At 51.1% G+C, this 19,042-nt stretch overlaps 1 protein-coding gene across 2 annotated transcripts in view; it reads left to right on the top strand.

Moving 5' to 3' along the window:
• The window catches only part of DAT (Sodium-dependent dopamine transporter), a 70,675-nt gene that overhangs the window by 28,684 nt on the left and 22,949 nt on the right, over positions 1 to 19,042 (top strand). For both annotated transcript variants that reach the window (XM_071677816.1, XM_071677817.1), the window contains exons 3-5: positions 8,751 to 8,885; positions 12,057 to 12,211; positions 13,653 to 13,789. In XM_071677816.1, the coding sequence (XP_071533917.1) occupies positions 8,751 to 8,885; positions 12,057 to 12,211; positions 13,653 to 13,789 (427 nt within the window). The remainder of the gene's footprint in view (positions 1 to 8,750; positions 8,886 to 12,056; positions 12,212 to 13,652; positions 13,790 to 19,042) is intronic.

Raw genomic sequence — 19,042 nt, 5'->3', positions numbered from 1 at the left:
ATACACCTCCTGGCCAGCCAGCAGTGTTGAGATACAGTATCATACACCTCCTGGCCAGCCAGCAGTGTTGAGGTACAGTATCATACACCTCCTGGCCAGCCAGCAGTGTTGAGATACAGTATCATACACCTCCTGGCCTGCCAACAGTGTTGAGGTACAGTATCAAACACCTCCTGGCCAGCCAGCAGTGTTGAGATACAGGATCAAACACCTCCTGGCCTGCCAACAGTGTTGAGGTACAGTATCATACACTTCCCGGACAGCCAACATCATACATCTTACCCACCTTATCAGTTTATCTAGGATGTTGTTTACTTGTCACAGGCTGGATCTTTACATTCTATATCTTGTTGTCCTCCACTACAGTAGACTGTGGTAGTCCAGAACTCCCCTGGCTGCTACTTTATTTCCCAAGTATAGGTTCACTGGTAGTATTTTTGAGTCACTGCTACTGTGTGTGAGAAGTGATCTGTCCTAATGATACCCTCACGTCTCACCCTACTGAGCTCTGATGTACGTATGATGGTCAGACACGTGTAGAAACACTCTACAACCTTGACCTTACACCCGCTCTCCTCCCCAGGTATCTCTGTCAATTTTCTTAAGTTCCGTAAACTGGAAGTTTACCAGTGGTCTGCCTTCCCCTCCCTTCCTCCCTCCCGAACCCCAGTACTATTTGTATGTTATATGGCAAGACACCAGAACCATGCTGTCGTCTTCACCAGAGGAAGGAGGTGGTGGCTGGTGTTATCACTTGCCTGTCTCCACACCTGTCATCATCCTCATGTATTACCATAACAATAAATGAAGAACAACATATAGCTCCTCAGCAAACACAAGACATACGACAGTTTCCACAATACTATTCTCAAACTGGCTCGCCTTCATCATGCGTAGCGTGTTTGTGTGTGTGTGTGTGTGTGTGTGTGTGTGTGTGTGTGTGTGTGAACATAGTATGTTTCATTCCCAGTCCATGCCAAAAAATAAACCACAACGACATCAAAGGAAAATCATTTACAACAACCAAAATATCATCTGGAAAAGTACAGCAGGGAAAAATCACAGAAACTAAACCACAAGGATATCAGTAAACTCAAAGTAGAGGGACATCACAGACAGTCCAGTGGATACACGAGACCAGGTAAACTACACACACACACACACACACACACACACACACACACACACACACACACACACACACACACACATACACCAAGAGAGTGACATCATCACAAAAACTGGACATCAAAGTGACTGACATCATTACAATAAGTGAGAGAGGAATGGTAGTGACATCACAGTAAGCAACAGTGACATCATCATCACAGTTAGTGAGTGAAATTATGAGAGAGACATCATCCTAATGGGTGACATCAACATCATCATGACGTAAGCCAGGAACACTGAGGAAAGCTCATTGACGGGGAGTCACGTCCAGCAGTGATGTGAGTGTAACACCATCTTAGCAAGCCTCCCTGGGACTGGCATCCCAACAGGGTCCTAAAGAGGTGTACCACAGGGAAGAGCTTCGGGACTGGAGACCCAGTGGTGGGAGGGTCATGAAGGTGACGTCTTGTGACGATATTCCAGAGGAGAAGCGTCCCAGGAGAGAGTACTAGAGAGGCTAGAGATGGGATATCCCAGAGGATGTACCACATCAACACTCCTCAACAACTACATTACACGATCATCAGCTCCAGTTAGCACTACGCACAACAACACTGCCCGGCCACACCACGCCCCCAGACCGAACCACGCCCTGGCCTCATCACGCCCTAGATCAAGCCACGTCCTGGCCACACCACGCCCCCAGATCGAACCACGTCCTGGCCTCACCACGCCCGAGATCAAGCCACGCCCTGGCCACACCACGCCCTAGGGATCATGTGAGATGTTAAAGTCAGGTTTACCACTGGTGGGAGGTGGGGATCAGTGGGGTGCAGAGAACAGTCCTGGGTTTAGGCCTTGGTCGGGTGGTCACGAGGACGAGTCGACCACAAGGTCGGGTAGTGAGGCTGTAAGGCAGGGAGGGGCGAGTCGAGTCAGGTTTGGGTGTCGGGCGGGGTGTAGGCTGGTCAGTGTGGTCGGTCACAGAGAATGAGAATTCGGGTGTTAGGCTGAAGCGGGGAGGGTCCGGTGATCCGTGAGTCGGGTCGGAGGGAAGTGATGAGATCGTAAGTGAGGTCGGGAGGTGTGGTCGGGCCTGGGGTTGGGGTGTGAGGGTTCGCCCTGGCCTGGGAGGGGAGGAGTGGGGGTCGGAAGCCAAGCTCGGCATAAGGAAATTGAGACCATCCGAGAGGAGAAACTTGATCAATTACCTTCACCACCGGCTCTAACTGTTGTGTGTGTGTGTGTGTGTGTGTGTGTGTGTAGGGGAGGGGGGGGGGGCTGGATCACTACTGTTAGTGGAGGCCACCCCCCCCCCCCCACCATGGAGGAAGGTACATATGAATATGTTGCCGCAGTAAGATAGTGTTGTACAGTAATGTTTGCCGCGGTGGTATCGAGTGGTAATGGGCGGATCAGGTTACTGATCATGTAACATGTGTGAGGAAGATAATCTGGTAATGATGGTATTTACACTGGAGACGGCTTGAGCCACTGCCCAGATTACCGTCAATTTGAGAAGGTGTTAGCAGTCACAAGGGGCTCATTAGGGGCGCCTCGACCCCTGGTAATTAAGTCTGAATGATGAAACTAATGATGGATGTGACCCGTCTTTCCCCAGGCATGGTTCATCACGGAAACTGATCCACGCACTAACCTTGTACTTTATGGCTTACTGATTTACCTCCAGTAAATATATAAATACGTAAACAAATGAATAAGTGAGGAAACTGAGAGAGAGAGAGAGAGAGAGAGAGAGAGAGAGAGAGAGAGAGAGAGAGAGAGAGAGAGAGAGAGAGAGAGAGAGAGAGAGAGAGAGAGATGTGAGGAACATGTCTGCTGCAGGCAAGGTTAGTACCACCCCTGATATCATTACCCGTCACTGCTGTATTGTCATCCTGGAGGAGAGACTGACCGAGGGAATCCCAGGCCGTAATGTTGGATCTCCTTCCCTATTCTATACATATTACTTCCGTTTCTCCTCCCGAGAGTTGGAATCTTCCGTGACCCTACATTACTTAAACCACATAATACTTGGTGAACCACCATGATTACTGGCAGACAATGGCAACTCCAGAATGGTCTGTTGTGATGTCTGTTTCCTTCCCTACACCTCTCAACTTTCGAACTCTTGATCTCATGTCTTTCCTGCTACCTAATCTTTTATGGTCATCAGTATTATGATGATTTTTCTGGTACTATAAACCTCATAACCGGCCAGACTGAACAACATTACAAGTGACTAGCTTAGATCCTCCTAGCATGAAGAACACACCAGGTAATAATATCTTCTTGGTAAACCTTCTCATATTTTGTATTTCCTTTGACAGAGATACTAAGAAGGTATGGGTCCAGGGTCCATAATTTACTACATACAGGTCACCTACTGTGATCTCTATCATAGGTGAACCTCGGGGTGGAAGAGGTCACCTATTGTGACCCCCACCTCAGGTTACAACAGGTGACACAGAACAAGGATACCAGAGCCCTACCAGAGAGCAGCTTTGAGACGAGGGTTCCTCACAAGCCTCTTTGTTGTGCTTACGGGACACGCGACGGGCCGGGCCTCCCCATCTGGTCTCCCCATCCTCATATGTTTGGCCTTGGTTCTCTCTCTCTCTCTCTCTCTCTCTCTCTCTCTCTCTCTCTCTCTCTCTCTCTCTCTCTCTCTCTCTCTCTCTCCTACGTAAGCATGTACGTACACACTCAGCATGTCAGACCGGAGCAGGAAGGTCCCTGACCCCGCGGCCGTCTCCACCATCCTCCACCGTCCCAGTTCATTTATCAAGATCTCACTTGCTCAGCTTTTGTAAACACTTCACAAATTACCATCATTATCTCTCGTATTTTGTTCCGCCAGCATCCCCCCCCCCAACGTATCACCACCACACACGCCCCTCAACATTCTGCCTCACATTTCAACATAATTGCTGGCACTCACACAGTCTCAGCTGGGCGTCGTCACCAGAGGTCCCTCCACGGTAACATGTGTCTTGAGGGGACTGCTTCCCCCAGTGCCATGACTCCCCCCTCCCCTCCCCCCCTGCTCCATTGTTGTGGTGGGCAGGTGGTCCTGGTGGCCACAGCGGGACTAGTATTGTGGTGTGGCCCGGGCCAAGACGGGGCCACAATGGCCGCGTCTTCTCTCCTGTTGTCGCTCTTCTCTGTTTGTCATCCACCACCCCAGCCTACCGTATTCCGTGCACACTGACTCATCCCCAGGAAGATGACATCCATATATATACAGGCACACGTGGGGCTACACACACACACACACACACACACACACACACACACACACACACACACACACACACACAAGATAGAGTTTGAGGGAGTGTATAACATGTTATACACAGTTCATTCTAAGCGGACGAGACAAGGATAGAACAGTATGAAGGTTCTCCCACTCGTCGACAACCATACCTCTGAGAAGTAGGTTTGGATGACTCTAACAGGACAGAACAATAATGAAAATCCTACTGCAAAATCATACACTACTTTCCCTCCCACAGCTGCACTATAATTTATTCTTAAGCGTCAGGAATGAGAAACGAATATTCTCTTTCCTTGTGCTCATTCAGCAGATACCTGAAACAATGTAAAATTTGTTTTACGGTAACTTATTCCAATGTTCAACGCATAACTTCACATCTGACTACACTAAATTCAACTGCCATTTGTTTGACCACCTTCGGTACTTTGCTAAGATCTCTGTGAAGTATTTCACAATCTTGCCCCTTTACAACTCAACATCCAACTGATGTATTGTCCGTCAATTTGCAGATCTTAAACACGAAACCCAATGCTACGTCATTAATGCAAATTAGGATAAGAATAGGGCCAAGGACAGACCCCTGAGGGTCACCACTCGTCACGATCAAACGGTCTCAGGACTCACTCTTTACGTCTTGTTTTCTGTCAAACAACCAGCCATAAATCTATGACGCACTTGGTCCCATGTCCCATGAGGCTTTAACCTACATAGCAGTCCTTGTATGGTCTTCAATGCTAAGCCTTATGTAAGGCATCCGATAACGAGAGAGAGAGAGAGAGAGAGAGAGAGAGAGAGAGAGAGAGAGAGAGAGAGAGAGAGAGAGAGAGAGAGAGAGAGGGTAATGGACCATTTAGCCTCACTCTAAGAGGGAGGGAGGGAGGCCACTGGAGCCGGCCTCTGATCGAATGAATTTAGGATGTGATTCACTGGGCAAGTGGGCGGCCTGGGTTGCATCCGTGTGGGTGGGCGTGGGGCGCCCGGCCTGGGCGGGCCAGGTGGAACGAAGTCACAAGTGAAGTTACCAACAAACTTCAATAATACACGACCATTTGTTGTACGTGACGAGACAGGTGCATCACACAGCGTACACAACAACCCTAGTAGGAACCTTATCCGAGAGAGAGAGAGAGAGAGAGAGAGAGAGAGAGAGAGAGAGAGAGAGAGAGAGAAAAGGGGGGGGGGGGAGCGGTGGTAGTCCTTACTCCTGCTGAAGGAGGTGGCCACTGGACCCACCACCAGGCAGGGGTAAGGCAACACTGGGCATGTCTCAAACCAATCCCAGCTCCTCCACCCCCATCCCGTTATTCTCCTCCAACTGAATTAAAACCACTACGCTTCGTTCCTACCCCCCAGGAGCAGCTAGGGCAGGGTGATCTCTGCAGAGAAAGAAAACAACGTAACTGATATTTGTCAAATGGTTTCAACGGTTGACAAACATGAGCTGTTTTCATGTAAGTAGAAAATGTAAAATTATATCTGATGACAACATGAGTCAATATACTTGTTTATGATGGTGCAGGAGGAGCCAGTGACCTGTGTATAGTAATGCATACGCACATACCAACTAACAAACATGAAAAATGAAACAAATGTTCGCTGTTTCCCGCCTTTGCGAAGTAGCGCCATGAACAGACGACGAAAGGCCTCACTCGCCCATATCTATTATGTAGCTGTCATGTGTAATGCACTAAGACCACTATCCACAAACAAGCCCCACAGACCTTTCCATGATGCCCCCGGCTGCTTCATATGCCCAGGTTCTATCCATTAAAAGCACGTCGCTCCCGTTATATCACACTGCTCCAAGCCACTCTATCCCAAGCACTCCTTTCACCCTGTTGTGTGTGTGTGTGTGTGTGTGTGTGTGTGTGTGTGTGTGTATAATAATCAGTCGCTGTCTCCCGCGTTAGCGAGGTAGCGCAAGGAAACAGACGAAAGAATGGCCCAACCCACCCACATACACATGTATATACGTAAACGCCCACAAACGCACATATACATACCTATACATTTCAACGTATACATACATATACATACACAGACATATACATACATACATACACATTTAAATATCCATACTTGCTGCCTTCGTCCATTCCCGTCGCCACCCCGCCACACATGAAATGGCACCCCACCCCCTTCCCCAGCGCGAGCGAGAGGTAGCGCTAGGAAAAGACAAAGGCCGCATTCATTCACACACAGTCTCTAGCTGTCATGTGTAATGCACCGAAATCACAGCCCCCTTCCCACATCGAGGCCCCACAAAACTTTCCATGGTTTACCCCAGACGTCTCACATGCCCTGGTTCAATCCATTAACATCACGTCGACCCTGGTATACCACATCGCTCCAATTCACTATTCCTTGCACACCTTTCACCCTCCTCTATGCTCAGGCCCCGATCGCTCAGTCTTTTTCACTCCATCCTTCCACTCCAATTTGGTCTCCCACTTCTCCTCGTTCCCTCCACCTCTGACACATATCCTCTTGGCCGATCTTTCCTCACTCATTCTCTCCATGTGACCAAACCATTTCAATACATCCTCTTCTGCTCTCTCCACTACACTCTTTTCATTACCACACATCTCTCGTACCCTTTCATTACTTACTCGATCAAACAACCTCACACCACATATTGTCCTCAAACATTTCATTTCCAACACCTCCACCCTAATCCGCACAACCCTATCTATAGCCCACGCCTCGCAACCATATAACATTGTAGGAACCACTATTCCTTCAAACATACCCATTTTCGCTCTCTGAGATAACGTTCTCGCCTTCCACACATTCTTCAACGCTCCCAGAACCTTCGCCCCCTCCCCCACCATGTGACTCAGAGAGAGAGAGAGAGAGAGAGAGAGAGAGAGAGAGAGAGAGAGAGAGAGAGAGAGAGAGAGAATTGGAACGATGTGGTATACCGTGGTCGACATGCTGTTAATGGAGTGAACCAGGGCATGTGAAACGTTTGGGGTGAATCATGGAAAGGTCTGCGAGGCCTGGATGTGGAAAGGGAGCTGTGGTTTCGGAGCATAATTCAGGACAGCTAGAGACTGAGTGTGAACGAATGTGGCCTTTTTGTTTGTTTTCCTGGCGCTACCTCGATGAAGCAGGGGGTAGCGATGCTGGTAGCGCCGAGAATGGATGAAGGTAGGCAAGAATATGTAAATGTGTATACATGTATATATGTGTATGTGTATATGCTATGTATATGCATGTATATGTGTATGTGTTGATATGTATATGTATGTGTATGTGCGTGTATGGGCGCTTATGTATATTTTTGTGTATCTGAGTGGATGGGCCATTCTTCGTCTGTTTTCTGGCGCTACCTCGCTGACGCGGGAAACAGCGAACTAGTACAATAATAAAATAAAATAATATATATACATATAATATATATATATATATATATATATATATATATATATATATATATATATATATATATATATATACAGAGAGACAGACATTACAGCACCAATATTTACAGGCCCCCGACCCACCTGAGGAATCACCATTGCCAACATTTTTATCCTTGAACCAGTCCGTGATTGCTCCTCTTCACCTTTTCCCAATGTCATCGTTCGTTTCATCTCATTGTGTGCGTGACCTGTACATCTACCGGTGAACATCATCAGAACATTCCTGTACACTGAACCCCTGAGTCATAGTAGTAACTGTTGTGATTCTGTCAAGTGTATGACTATGCTTCCCGTAGCCTGGCAGGTTAACATAGGTTGGGGAGTGAACGATTGTGAACGTAAAGGTTCGTTCGCTGGTATAATCCCAGCACGACAATCACGCACCACCTAAGCCTTCTTACCCCACTACAGCCCAACTTTTTCCCCAACATTAATGTTCGCGAACCATCTCAACCAAATCCTAAAACACAGACAGCTACATATTGTAACATGTTACTTGTAGTGTCGTCTTTATCTATATGTTAAGACATAATGTGTGTAGGGAGAGCTGGATCAAAGGACACTCATTTCAAAACCTCGCCGGCTGAAATAAAAAGCAGCCAAAGTGTGGCCACGTGGGCCATATATCAAGTATGATAAAGATTGACTTTGTTAATTACCACTGTATATACCCCAGAGACCTGGCCCACTCCCACATACCCCCACATGTTGCAATCCCTCCCACGGTACTCTCACTTGTCCCCATCCCTCCCATGGTACTCCAACATACCCCATGCTGGAAACCCATCCACTCCCACGGTACTCCCACAGGCCGCTCCCAGGGTACACTCACGTGCCCTGCCATGCTCGCCAGCCAGTACAGGAAGTCCTGGCCAGGAGTGTGGTGACCTTAGTTCCTTCCTGCAGAAGGAGTGACCTAGTTACTGTGTCTCCATCAGGTGCCTTCCTGCTGCCCTACTGCGTCATGCTGGTGCTCGGGGGAATCCCGCTCTTCTTCATGGAGTTGGCCCTGGGTCAGTATAACCGCAAGGGCGCCATCACCTGCTGGGGCCGCCTCGTCCCGCTCTTTAAGGGTAAGTGTCCAGGATCCTGCTTCCCCCGCGTCTGCACACCACCTTCCCTACCTCCGCCTAACACGTTCAACCTTATAAACATTGGTGCCGCCCTTCACCACGACGGGTATCATGACCTGACCTTTTACCTAACCCTAAAGGGTCAGGTCAGAGGTCACACTATCATATACAAGGGCCGTACCGTCGTGCTAAAGGATCGCATCTTTCATACTGGGTCTGAGTCCTACATTGAGCTATCAGCCTTATCAAAAGTATTCCAGGCTGATCACACAGTTCCAGGAAGACTTTCTTAATTCTATTTGTGACCTATTCTAGACTTGTAAGCATCGTACCTAACAGTGGCACCTACCATCCAACCTGTAGATACACCAATCATTCCAAGACTTCCAGACTACAGTATGTCATCCTAATTCTAAGACTTCCAGTTACTATCCCAGCAGTGCCGGGCAACCGTCCCAGTTCCAAGCTTTTGTCTAAGTTCTGGGAAACGGCATTTCACTGATAGCAAGCACTGTTGTCTTATATATGTGTAAGTGTATACATGTGTATGTGGGTGGGTTGGGCCATTCTTTCGTCTGTTTCCTTGCGCTACCTCGCTAACGCGAGAGACAGCGACCAAGTATAATAAATGAATAAATAAATAAATATATAGTTACGAGTAAATGTGAATAAGAGCAAGGTTATTAGGTACAGTAGGGTTGAGGGTCAAGTCAATTGGGAGGTGAGTTTGAATGGAGAAAAACTGGAGGAAGTGAAGTGTTTTAGTAATCTGGGAGTGGATCTGGCAGCGGATGGAACCATGGAAGCGGAAGTGGATCATAGGGTGGGGGAGGGGGCGAAAATTCTGGGAGCCTTGAAGAATGTGTGGAAGTCGAGAACATTATCTCGGAAAGCAAAAATGGGTATGTTTGAAGGAATAGTGGTTCCAACAATGTTGTATGGTTGCGAGGCGTGGGCTATGGATAGAGTTGTGCGCAGGAGGATGGATGTGCTGGAAATGAGATGTTTGAGGACAATGTGTGGTGTGAGGTGGTTTGATCGAGTAAGTAACGTAAGGGTAAGAGAGATGTGTGGAAATAAAAAGAGCGTGGTTGAGAGAGCAGAAAAGGGTGTTTTGAAATGGTTTGGGCACATGGAGAGAATGAGTGAGGAAAGATTGACCAAGAGGATATATGTGTCGGAGGTGGAGGGAACGAGGAGAAGAGGGAGACCAAATTGGAGGTGGAAAGATGGAGTGAAAAAGATTTTGTGTGATCGGGGCCTGAACATGCAGGAGGGTGAGAGGAGGGCAAGGAATAGAGTGAATTGGAGCGATGTGGTATACCGGGGTTGACGTGCTGTCAGTAGATTGAATCAGGGCATGTGAAGCGTCTGGGGTAAACCATGGAAAGCTGTGTAGGTATGTATATTTGCGTGTGTGGACGTATGTATATACATGTGTATGGGGGTGGGTTGGGCCATTTCTTTCGTCTGTTTCCTTGCGCTACCACGCAAACGCGGGAGACAGCGACAAAGCAAAATAATAATAATATACATATACATATATATATATATATATATATATATATATATATATATATATATATATATATATATATTCGCGATGTAGCCTAATATTAGCGGAGTCCGGTGTGTGTGTGTGTGTGTGTGTGTGTGTGTGTGTGTGTGTGTGTGTGTGTGTGTGTGTGTGTGTGTGTGTGTGTGTGTTACCGGAATCCGCTAATATTAGGCTACATCGCGAGTGAAAAGTCACCCATGGCGAGGCTGTATCATTGGGAGAACAATCTCGTCAAAGAATTTCTCACTCGAAAGGACTCCATTAATATGAACCCTGTTACTGGATGCAGTGCAGTCTAAGAGATGCAGAAATTTCTAGAAAAAGACTCCTGAACTAACTCCTGGAACCCTGAGAGTTATAAATAAATAAATATTATAATCCTATCCAGAGATGGCGTTGGACAGCAGAATGACCAGGGTAGAGCATCCTGGAAATGTTCACGACCAGTACTGAAATGTTGCCTAGGGCACTGTAGAGACACAGGACCTCAGGACTACAAAGCCACTGGACATCCATGACTACAGAGCCAAAGATCCCCATGTCTACAGAGCCAAAGGATCCTCATGACTATAGAGCTAAAGGATCCTCATGACTATAGAGCTAAAGGATTTCATGACTATAGAGCTAAAGGATCCTCATTACCATATAGCCAAAGGATCATGACTATAGACCCCAAGAGCCCATGAGAGGAGAGCGACAGAGCCGCCATATGACCAGTGAGGCAGGCAGTGTGTAAGGTGGCGTGTGTGTCATATGACCAGTGAGGCAAGCAGTGTGTAAGGTGGCGTGTGTGTCATATGACCAGTGAGGCAGGCAGTGTGTAAGGTGGCGTGTGTGTCATATGACCAGTGAGGCAGGCAGTGTGTAAGGTGGCGTGTGTGTCATATGACCAGTGAGGCAAGCAGTGTGTAAGGTGGCGTGTGTGTCATATGACCAGTGAGGCAGGCAGTGTGTAAGGTGGCGTGTGTGTCATATGACCAGTGAGGCAGGCAGTGTGTAAGGTGGCGTGTGTGTCATATGACCAGTGAGGCAGGCAATGTGTAAGGTGGCGTGTGTGTCATCGTGATAGCTAGACTCGGTATGCAAATGAGGATGGGTGGGAGGTGTTCACTTGTGTCGGGGGCACCGCTCCCCGCGGGAAATGGAAGAAAAACACGAGAATAATGCCACTAAGGAAGGACGGCAGGAGGATGAGAGAGATGGGATCACATACTGGGTAGTATATCTTGGAGGAAAAGGTGGGTGCATACTGGAAAGGATGGGAAAGAACATGTGACGGAGGCAAGAAGATACCGTCGAGGGCCAGAGGGAATACATCCTGGGCAGGAAGGAAGAAAGAACATGTGACGGAGGCAAGGAGAACATAACGCAGAGGGCCAGAGGGAATACATCCTGGGCAGGAAGAGCATATATTGAGGAGAAACTGGCTACCGAGAGGTTTGAGAGGCATGGTGTTCCAGGCAACCAGCACTTCCTCCACTAGGGACGGTGTTCCAGGCGACCAATCCTCTCTCCTACGGTAGGTGTTCCAGGCTGGTGTTCCAGACACAGTAACTTTCTCTTCCCTCAAGGGCCAGTGTTCCAGGCAGTCAGTACCTTCCTCTGCCCTGCAGGTGTGGGGTTCCAGGTGGTATGCATCGCTTTCTACGTGGACTTCTTCTACAACGTCATCCTCGCCTGGAGTCTCCGCTTCTTCTTCGCTTCCTTCACCACTGAGCTTCCCTGGACCAACTGCAAGAACGACTGGAACACACCCAACTGCAGCGAGGTAAGATATATATATATATATATATATATATATATATATATATATATAGAGAGAGAGAGAGAGAGAGAGAGAGAGAGAGAGAGAGAGAGAGAGAGAGAGAGAGAGAGAGAGAGAGAGAGAGAGCACCACCTAGTCCAGAGTGTAAGATCAGGGTTGAAACACCAGATATTTCAATATATATTCAGAAACTTTTTCTCCAGTAAAGTTGAGCAACCAGAACTTTAATTCTTCTATGAGAGAAAGTTCTTTTGTGTCCTAAGAATTCCAGGTCATGTCCCAGGGTGATGAGTGAAGCGGGTAATGCTATCGGCTCAAACACCATTGGATCACTTGACTATTTACTGCCAGTTGTCGTGCTGTTAACCCCAGTAGTCTGCCTATGTATATATCACTCGTACCTCCCTTATGCAGCTGCTGTTCTGTCTCTCTTAAGCATGTGTCTGTCCGCACTTTTTTGTCTGTCTCAGTAAATTGACGCCGTCCGTCCAGGATTATGTACATCAGTCTGGTGACTGTGTCTGTGAACGATGTGTCTACATGTTGGTCAGTCTGTCCGTATAATGAAATGTCGTCTGTGTTTATCTCATGCATTCAGTTTTTTCCCTTAATATGTTTACTTTCTCTTGAGGTTTAACGCCTAATGGTTTTCTGTCTAATGCCTCTGTCATGCTGTTTCCCTGTCTGGTCTGTTTACCTGCCTAACTTTGTATAAAGTCTTCATCAGGTTACTGTTTCTCCTCCATGAATTTCTGCAAATGACAGTCAATGTGTGTGGCCTGTGCATTTGCCTGTTCACCTCCCTGTCTGTCCATGTCTCTATCAGTCAATCCATCCATTAACGTATTTGTGTGCACAAGGGATCTGTCGGTGTGTTACATCGGCTTCTGACTATTCATATATAGGTTGCAGCAACTCCTAGCTAGTGCAAGGTCCTCCCCTGGTACAGAAGTGGCCTCACATACCACGTGGGCCCAGCTAGCGCATCATGAACCTCCCCTGGTGTGCGAGTGGCCTCACCCACCGCGCCCAGCACGTCCGCCAATATTTACTCACGTAGTCTTTAAAGGAATCCTAATTTAATTGGGTCACTTGTTGATGGTGCGGAGAACTGACTGACGGAGTTAGGGATCATTTAGGGTACAGTTGTAATCGCTCTGTGTTGTTGTTTTCCTTCGCCAGTCTGTAAGTGGTAAGTGTACTTTTAAAAGGGTAAGAATGGTAAGCGTACAACTGTGGGGCAATTGAGGAGGAGATGGTTGGCGTGGATCAGGCACCAAGAGCAGAGCACAGTGACACCAGTCGGTAGCCATGGTTGGAGAAGCCACTACCGCCACATGCAGAGTGTGTGTGTGTGTGTGTGTGTGTGTGTGTGTGTGTGTGTGTGTGTGTGTGTGTGTGTGTGTGTGGCATTCCTAACGTGTGTGTCTTGGTCCCCCGACAGATCGGCATCAAAGAACACGTGGTGAGCTACACCAACAGCACCTACAACGACACGAGTCTGACCTCCGACCCCCTGCTGGACATGACCCCCGCCCTGGACAATACCACCACCACCACGCCTGCTGAGGAGTACTGGACGTAAGTCTCGTGCCTTGACCTCCTCCTTCCTCCTCCACCTGTACAGTGCCTTTCCTACACAACCATACACTGTCAGGCCTCCAGTACTGATCTATCACTTCTCTGTATAACTCAGGAGTCTACAATCTTCGTGTCACATATGTCAGTATCATAATATAACCATAAATATAATGTAATGTATACAAACGTGTTATCCTTCCGGTTTCTTCCGCATAACTCCATATCCAGCACCTAACTGCAATATGACCCATACAATGCTACTTAACTACAGTATAACCCATACAACTCTACCTAACTACAGTATAACCCATATAACATAACTGCAGTACAACCCATATAACTCTACCTAACTACAGTATAAATCATACAGCTCTATCTACCTACGGTATAACCCATATAACTGCAGTATCCTACAGGTATGTACCAACAATGTAAGTTATAATCTGGAAGATTTTAAGCCACAGTCTGACGAGGTCAACAGAGAACAGCACTGCTAGTGCTCATTGCAGTCGCTGGGTCTCACTCACAATACCATATATATATGGGAAGAAAGATGGCCATCTTAGTGGCCATGATAGCGGCCATACACTTATTGAAACATCTCAAAGGCTCAGCCTCAACTTCTATACTCCACTCTACAGCCACAAAGCCCAACCTATACTCAGTAGGCCTGAGCACCCGTCAGGGAGGGAGGTTGGGGTACATGAGAGAGAGAGAGAGAGAGAGAGAGAGAGAGAGAGAGAGAGAGAGAGAGAGAGAGAGAGAGAGAGAACACTATCGGAGAGACTGGGAGATTAGACCTCAGATTCGGAATGTTGAACTGCTCTGGTGGACTCGACTCTCCAGTAAGGGCCAGTCTCCCTCCCTCCTACCATCCGCCGGTGCCCCTCCAGTAAGGGCCAGTCTCCCTCCCTCCTAACCTCCACCACTGGCCTCACCAGTAAGGGCCAGCCTCCCTTACAGCCACTGGCCTCACCAGGAGAGGACCTCATTAAGGCCGGAAGCCTGGCTTAAGGAGTTTCCTATGTAACCTTTCCGGCGGTGAGGCCCCGCTTAGGGTAGGTGCGGGGGCAGACTGGGGAGGTAAGGGAGCCTGGGGAGCTGTGGAAAAGGCTTGGGAGGTAAGGGGGGCTGGACAGCTGTCGAGAAGGGGAGGCAGGTATGAAAGGGTGGCGAGCTGTGGGAAGGTAAGGGAGGCTGGCGAACTGGGAAGACTGAGGAGTAGTGTCAGCAGGTCAGGGTCAGGAGGGTAGTGTCAGCAGGTCAGGGCTAAGACAATGTCAGCAGGTCAGGGTCAAGAGGATAGTGTCAGCAGACGAGGGTCAGGAGGACAGAGTCAGTCAGGGTACAACAACAACATAAGCTGCAGCAGGCTGGGAGACCAGGACGGTAACTGGTCGGACGGAGCAGACAAGACATTGACCAGGCTTAGTGGTCTCTCTCTTCACACACACACACACACACACACACACACACACACACAGAACCAGCACTCTCACTTGTTGATACACTCTCACTTGTTGATACACTCTCACTTGTTGCTCAACTAGAACTTGTGGATAGAATACAGCAGACTGTGTTAGGAGAGAGGCGATAGGGAGGTAGTAAAGTAGTTAGTGACCAGGTTAACTACCTCTTGTAGGGGGGTAGTAAAGTAGTTCCCGGTCAGGTTAACTTCCTCGTGCCCTAGTCTTGGTAGGGGGGTGGTGCATTAGTTACTGGTCAGGTTAACTACCGCGCGCCGTGCCCTAGGGAGCAACAGGCCACACTTCTCATTCTTTCTTTCATCTTCGTCTTGCCACTGGCAGTTACCGACCGTCCTTGGCAAGTACCAGTGTTGGATAACCTCATGAGGCTTATAATGGTGTGGTGTGGTGTGGTGTGGTGTGGTCGATTGTGTACTGGCAATGTTAAGGGCTCCACCCCACCCCGCCTTCCCTCACCACCCCAGGCCTCCCTTACCAACCCGCCTTTCCTCACCACCCCAGGCCTCCCTCACCACCCCAGGCCTCCCTCACCAACCCGCCTTTCCTGACCACCCCAGGCCTCCCTCACCACCCCGTCTTCCCTCACCACCCCAGGCCTCCCTCACCACCCCAGGCCTCCCTCACCACCCCGCCTTCCCTCACCACCCCAGGCCTCCCTCACCACCCCGCCTTCCCTCACAACCCCAGGCCTCCCTCACCAACCCGTCTTCCCTCACCACCCCAGGGCTCCCTCACCACCCCAGGCCTCCCTCACCACCCCGCCTTCCCTCACCACCCCAGGCCTCCCTCACCACCCCAGGCCTCCCTCACCACCCAAGGACTCCCTCACCATCCCGCCTTCCCTTACCACCCCAGGCCTCCCTCACCACCCAGCCTTCCCTCACCACCCCAGGCCTCCCTTACCAACTCAGGCCTCCCTCACCACCCCAGGCCTCCCTCACCACCCCAGGCCTCCCTCACCAGCCCGCCTTCCCTCACCACCCCAGGCCTCCTTCACCACCCCAGTCATCCATCACTACCCCAGGCCTCCCTCACCAACCCGCCTTCCCTCACCACCTCAGGTCTCCCTCACCACCTCAGGCCTCCCTCACCACCCCAGGCCTCCCTCACCACCCCGCCTTCCCTCACCACTCCAGGCCTCCCTCACCACCCCAGGCCTCCTTCACCACCCCAGGTCTCCCTCACCACCCCAGGCCTCCTTCACCACCCCGCCTTCCCTCACCACCCCAGGTCTCCCTCACCACCCCAGGTCTCCCTCACCACCCCAGGCCTCCTTCACTACTCAGGTCTCCCTCACCACCCCAGGACTCCCTCAGCACCCCAGGCCTCCCTCACCACCCCAGGTCTCCCTCACCACCCCAGGTCTCCTTCACTACTCAGGTCTCCCTCACCACCCCAGGCCTCCCTCAGCACCCCAGGCCTCCCTCACCACCCCAGGTCTCCCTCACCACCCCAGGCCTCCTTCACCACCCCAGGTCTCCCTCACCACCCCAGGACTCCGTCACCACCCAGGTCTCCTCACCACCCAGGTCTCCCTCCCCCCCAGGTCCCCTCACCACCCCCAGGTCTCCCTCAACCACACCAGGTCTCCCTCACCACCCCAGGTCTCTCACCAACCCAGGCTCCCTCACCACCCCAGGTCTCCCTCACCACCCCAGGTCTCCTCACCACCCAGGTCTCCTCACCACCCCAGGTCCCCTTCACCACCCCAGGTCTCCCTCACCACCCCAGGTCCCTACCACCCCAGCTCCTCACCACCCCAGGTCTCCCTCACCACCCAGGTCTCCTCACCACCCCAGGTCTCCCACCCCCCACTCCTCACCACCCCAGGTCTCCCTCACCACCCCAGGCCTCCTTCACCACCCCAGGTCTCCCTCACCACCCCAGGACTCCCTCAACACCCCAGGTCTCCCTCACCACCCAGGTCTCCCTCACCACCCCAGGCCTCTCCCCCCAGGTCACCACACCCCCCAGGTCTCCCTCACCACCCCAGGTCTCCCTCACCACCCCAGGTCTCCCTCACCACCCCAGGTCTCCCTCACCACCCAGGTCTCCCTCACCACCCCAGGTCTCCCTCACCACCCCAGGTCTCCCTCACCACCCCAGGTCTCCCTCACCACCCCAGGTCTCCCTCACCACCCCAGGTCTCCCTCACCACCCCAGGTCTCCCTCACCACCCCCTGGTCCGTCCCTCACCACCCAGGTCTCCCTCACCACCCCAGGTCTCCCTCACCCACCCAGGTCTCCCTCACCACCAGGCCTCCTTCACCACCCCAGGTCTCCCTCAACACCCCAGGCTCTCCCTCACCACCCCAGGTCTCCCCTCACCACCCCAGGTCTCCCTCACCACCCCCAGGTCTCCCTCACCACCCCAGGTCTCCCTCACCACCCCAGGCCTCCCTCACCACCCCAGGTCTCCCTCACCACCCCAGGTCTCCCTCACCACCCCAGGTCTCCCTCACCACCCAGGTCTCCCTCACCACCCCAGGTCTCCCTCACCACCCCAGGTCATCCACTCACCACCCCAGGTCTCCCTCACCACCCCAGGTCTCCCTCACCACCCCAGGTCTCCCTCTCACCACCCCAGGTCTCCCTCACTCACCCCAGGTCTCCCTCACCACCCAGGTCTCCTCACCACCCCAGGTCTCCCTCACCACCCCAGGTCTTCCTCACCACCCCAGGTCTCCCTCACCACCCCAGGTCTCCCTCACCACCCCAGGTCTCCCTCACCACCCCAGGTCTCCCTCACCACCCCAGGTCTCCCTCACCACCCCAGGTCTCCTCACCACCCCAGGTCTCCCTCACCACCCCAGGTCTCCCTCACCACCCCAGGTCTCCCTCACCACCCCAGGTCTTCCTCACCACCCCAGGTCTCCCTCACCACCCCAGGTCTCCCACCCAGGTCTCCCTCACCCCAGGTCTCCCTCACCACCCCAGGTCTCCCTCACCACCCCAGGTCTCCCTCAACACCCCAGGTCTCCCTAACACCCCAGGTCTCCCTCACCACCCCAGGTCTCCCTCACCACCCCAGGCCGACTATTAATAAGGCCAGGCTGGGGTGGGTGGCACTCCCCCTGATCCATTACCGGCCGACCACCAGACTGCTGGCACCATTCTTCCCGCGCCTTGTATTCAGCGGCCAGACTTGCTCCCACGCGACACGCCATACCACTTACTGCATAATGCTGATGTTACTGTGGTTCCTGTGGTGGTGGTGATGATAGATGTTGGCGGAGGAGGTGGTGGTGGTGGTGGTGATGGATGTTGGCGGAGGTGGTGGTGGTGGTGATGATGGATGTTGGCGGAGGTGGTGGTGGTGGTGGTGATGATGGATGCTGGAGGTGGTGGTGGTGGTGATGGGTAGTAGGGGTGGTCCCCCCACCCCCACTCCCCGCGAGGCCCCTTTCATCTCCAGCCTCCCGCCTGAAGCTCTCCATTACCCTTAACCCAATATCGTCGGCTGACACCTGATCTAACCTTTGACCCCGAGACGAGGTTATGTGTCCTGCCTGAGTGGCCCTGTCACTCTAACAGTCCTGCTAATGGCTGTCCTGGTTCTACCTGATCATAACCAACATAAAAAGAAACAAACAAAACTTGATGTCTTCCTGGAGTACACTAGGTGTTCCAGTATATCTTCCTGGAGTACAGTAGGTGTTCCAGTATGTTCTCTTAGGAAAGACGCTAGCAGAGGGAGGTATGTGCAGAGATAAGGACTGTTACTTATCTCAAGTGGCAGACATACACCAAGGAACAGATACTGCTG

This window comes from Panulirus ornatus, chromosome 26, assembly GCF_036320965.1.
Source record: "Panulirus ornatus isolate Po-2019 chromosome 26, ASM3632096v1, whole genome shotgun sequence".
NCBI lineage: Eukaryota > Metazoa > Arthropoda > Malacostraca > Decapoda > Palinuridae > Panulirus > Panulirus ornatus.
Note: the sequence above shows the minus strand (reverse complement) of the source record. Positions and strands in the feature narration are given on the sequence as shown.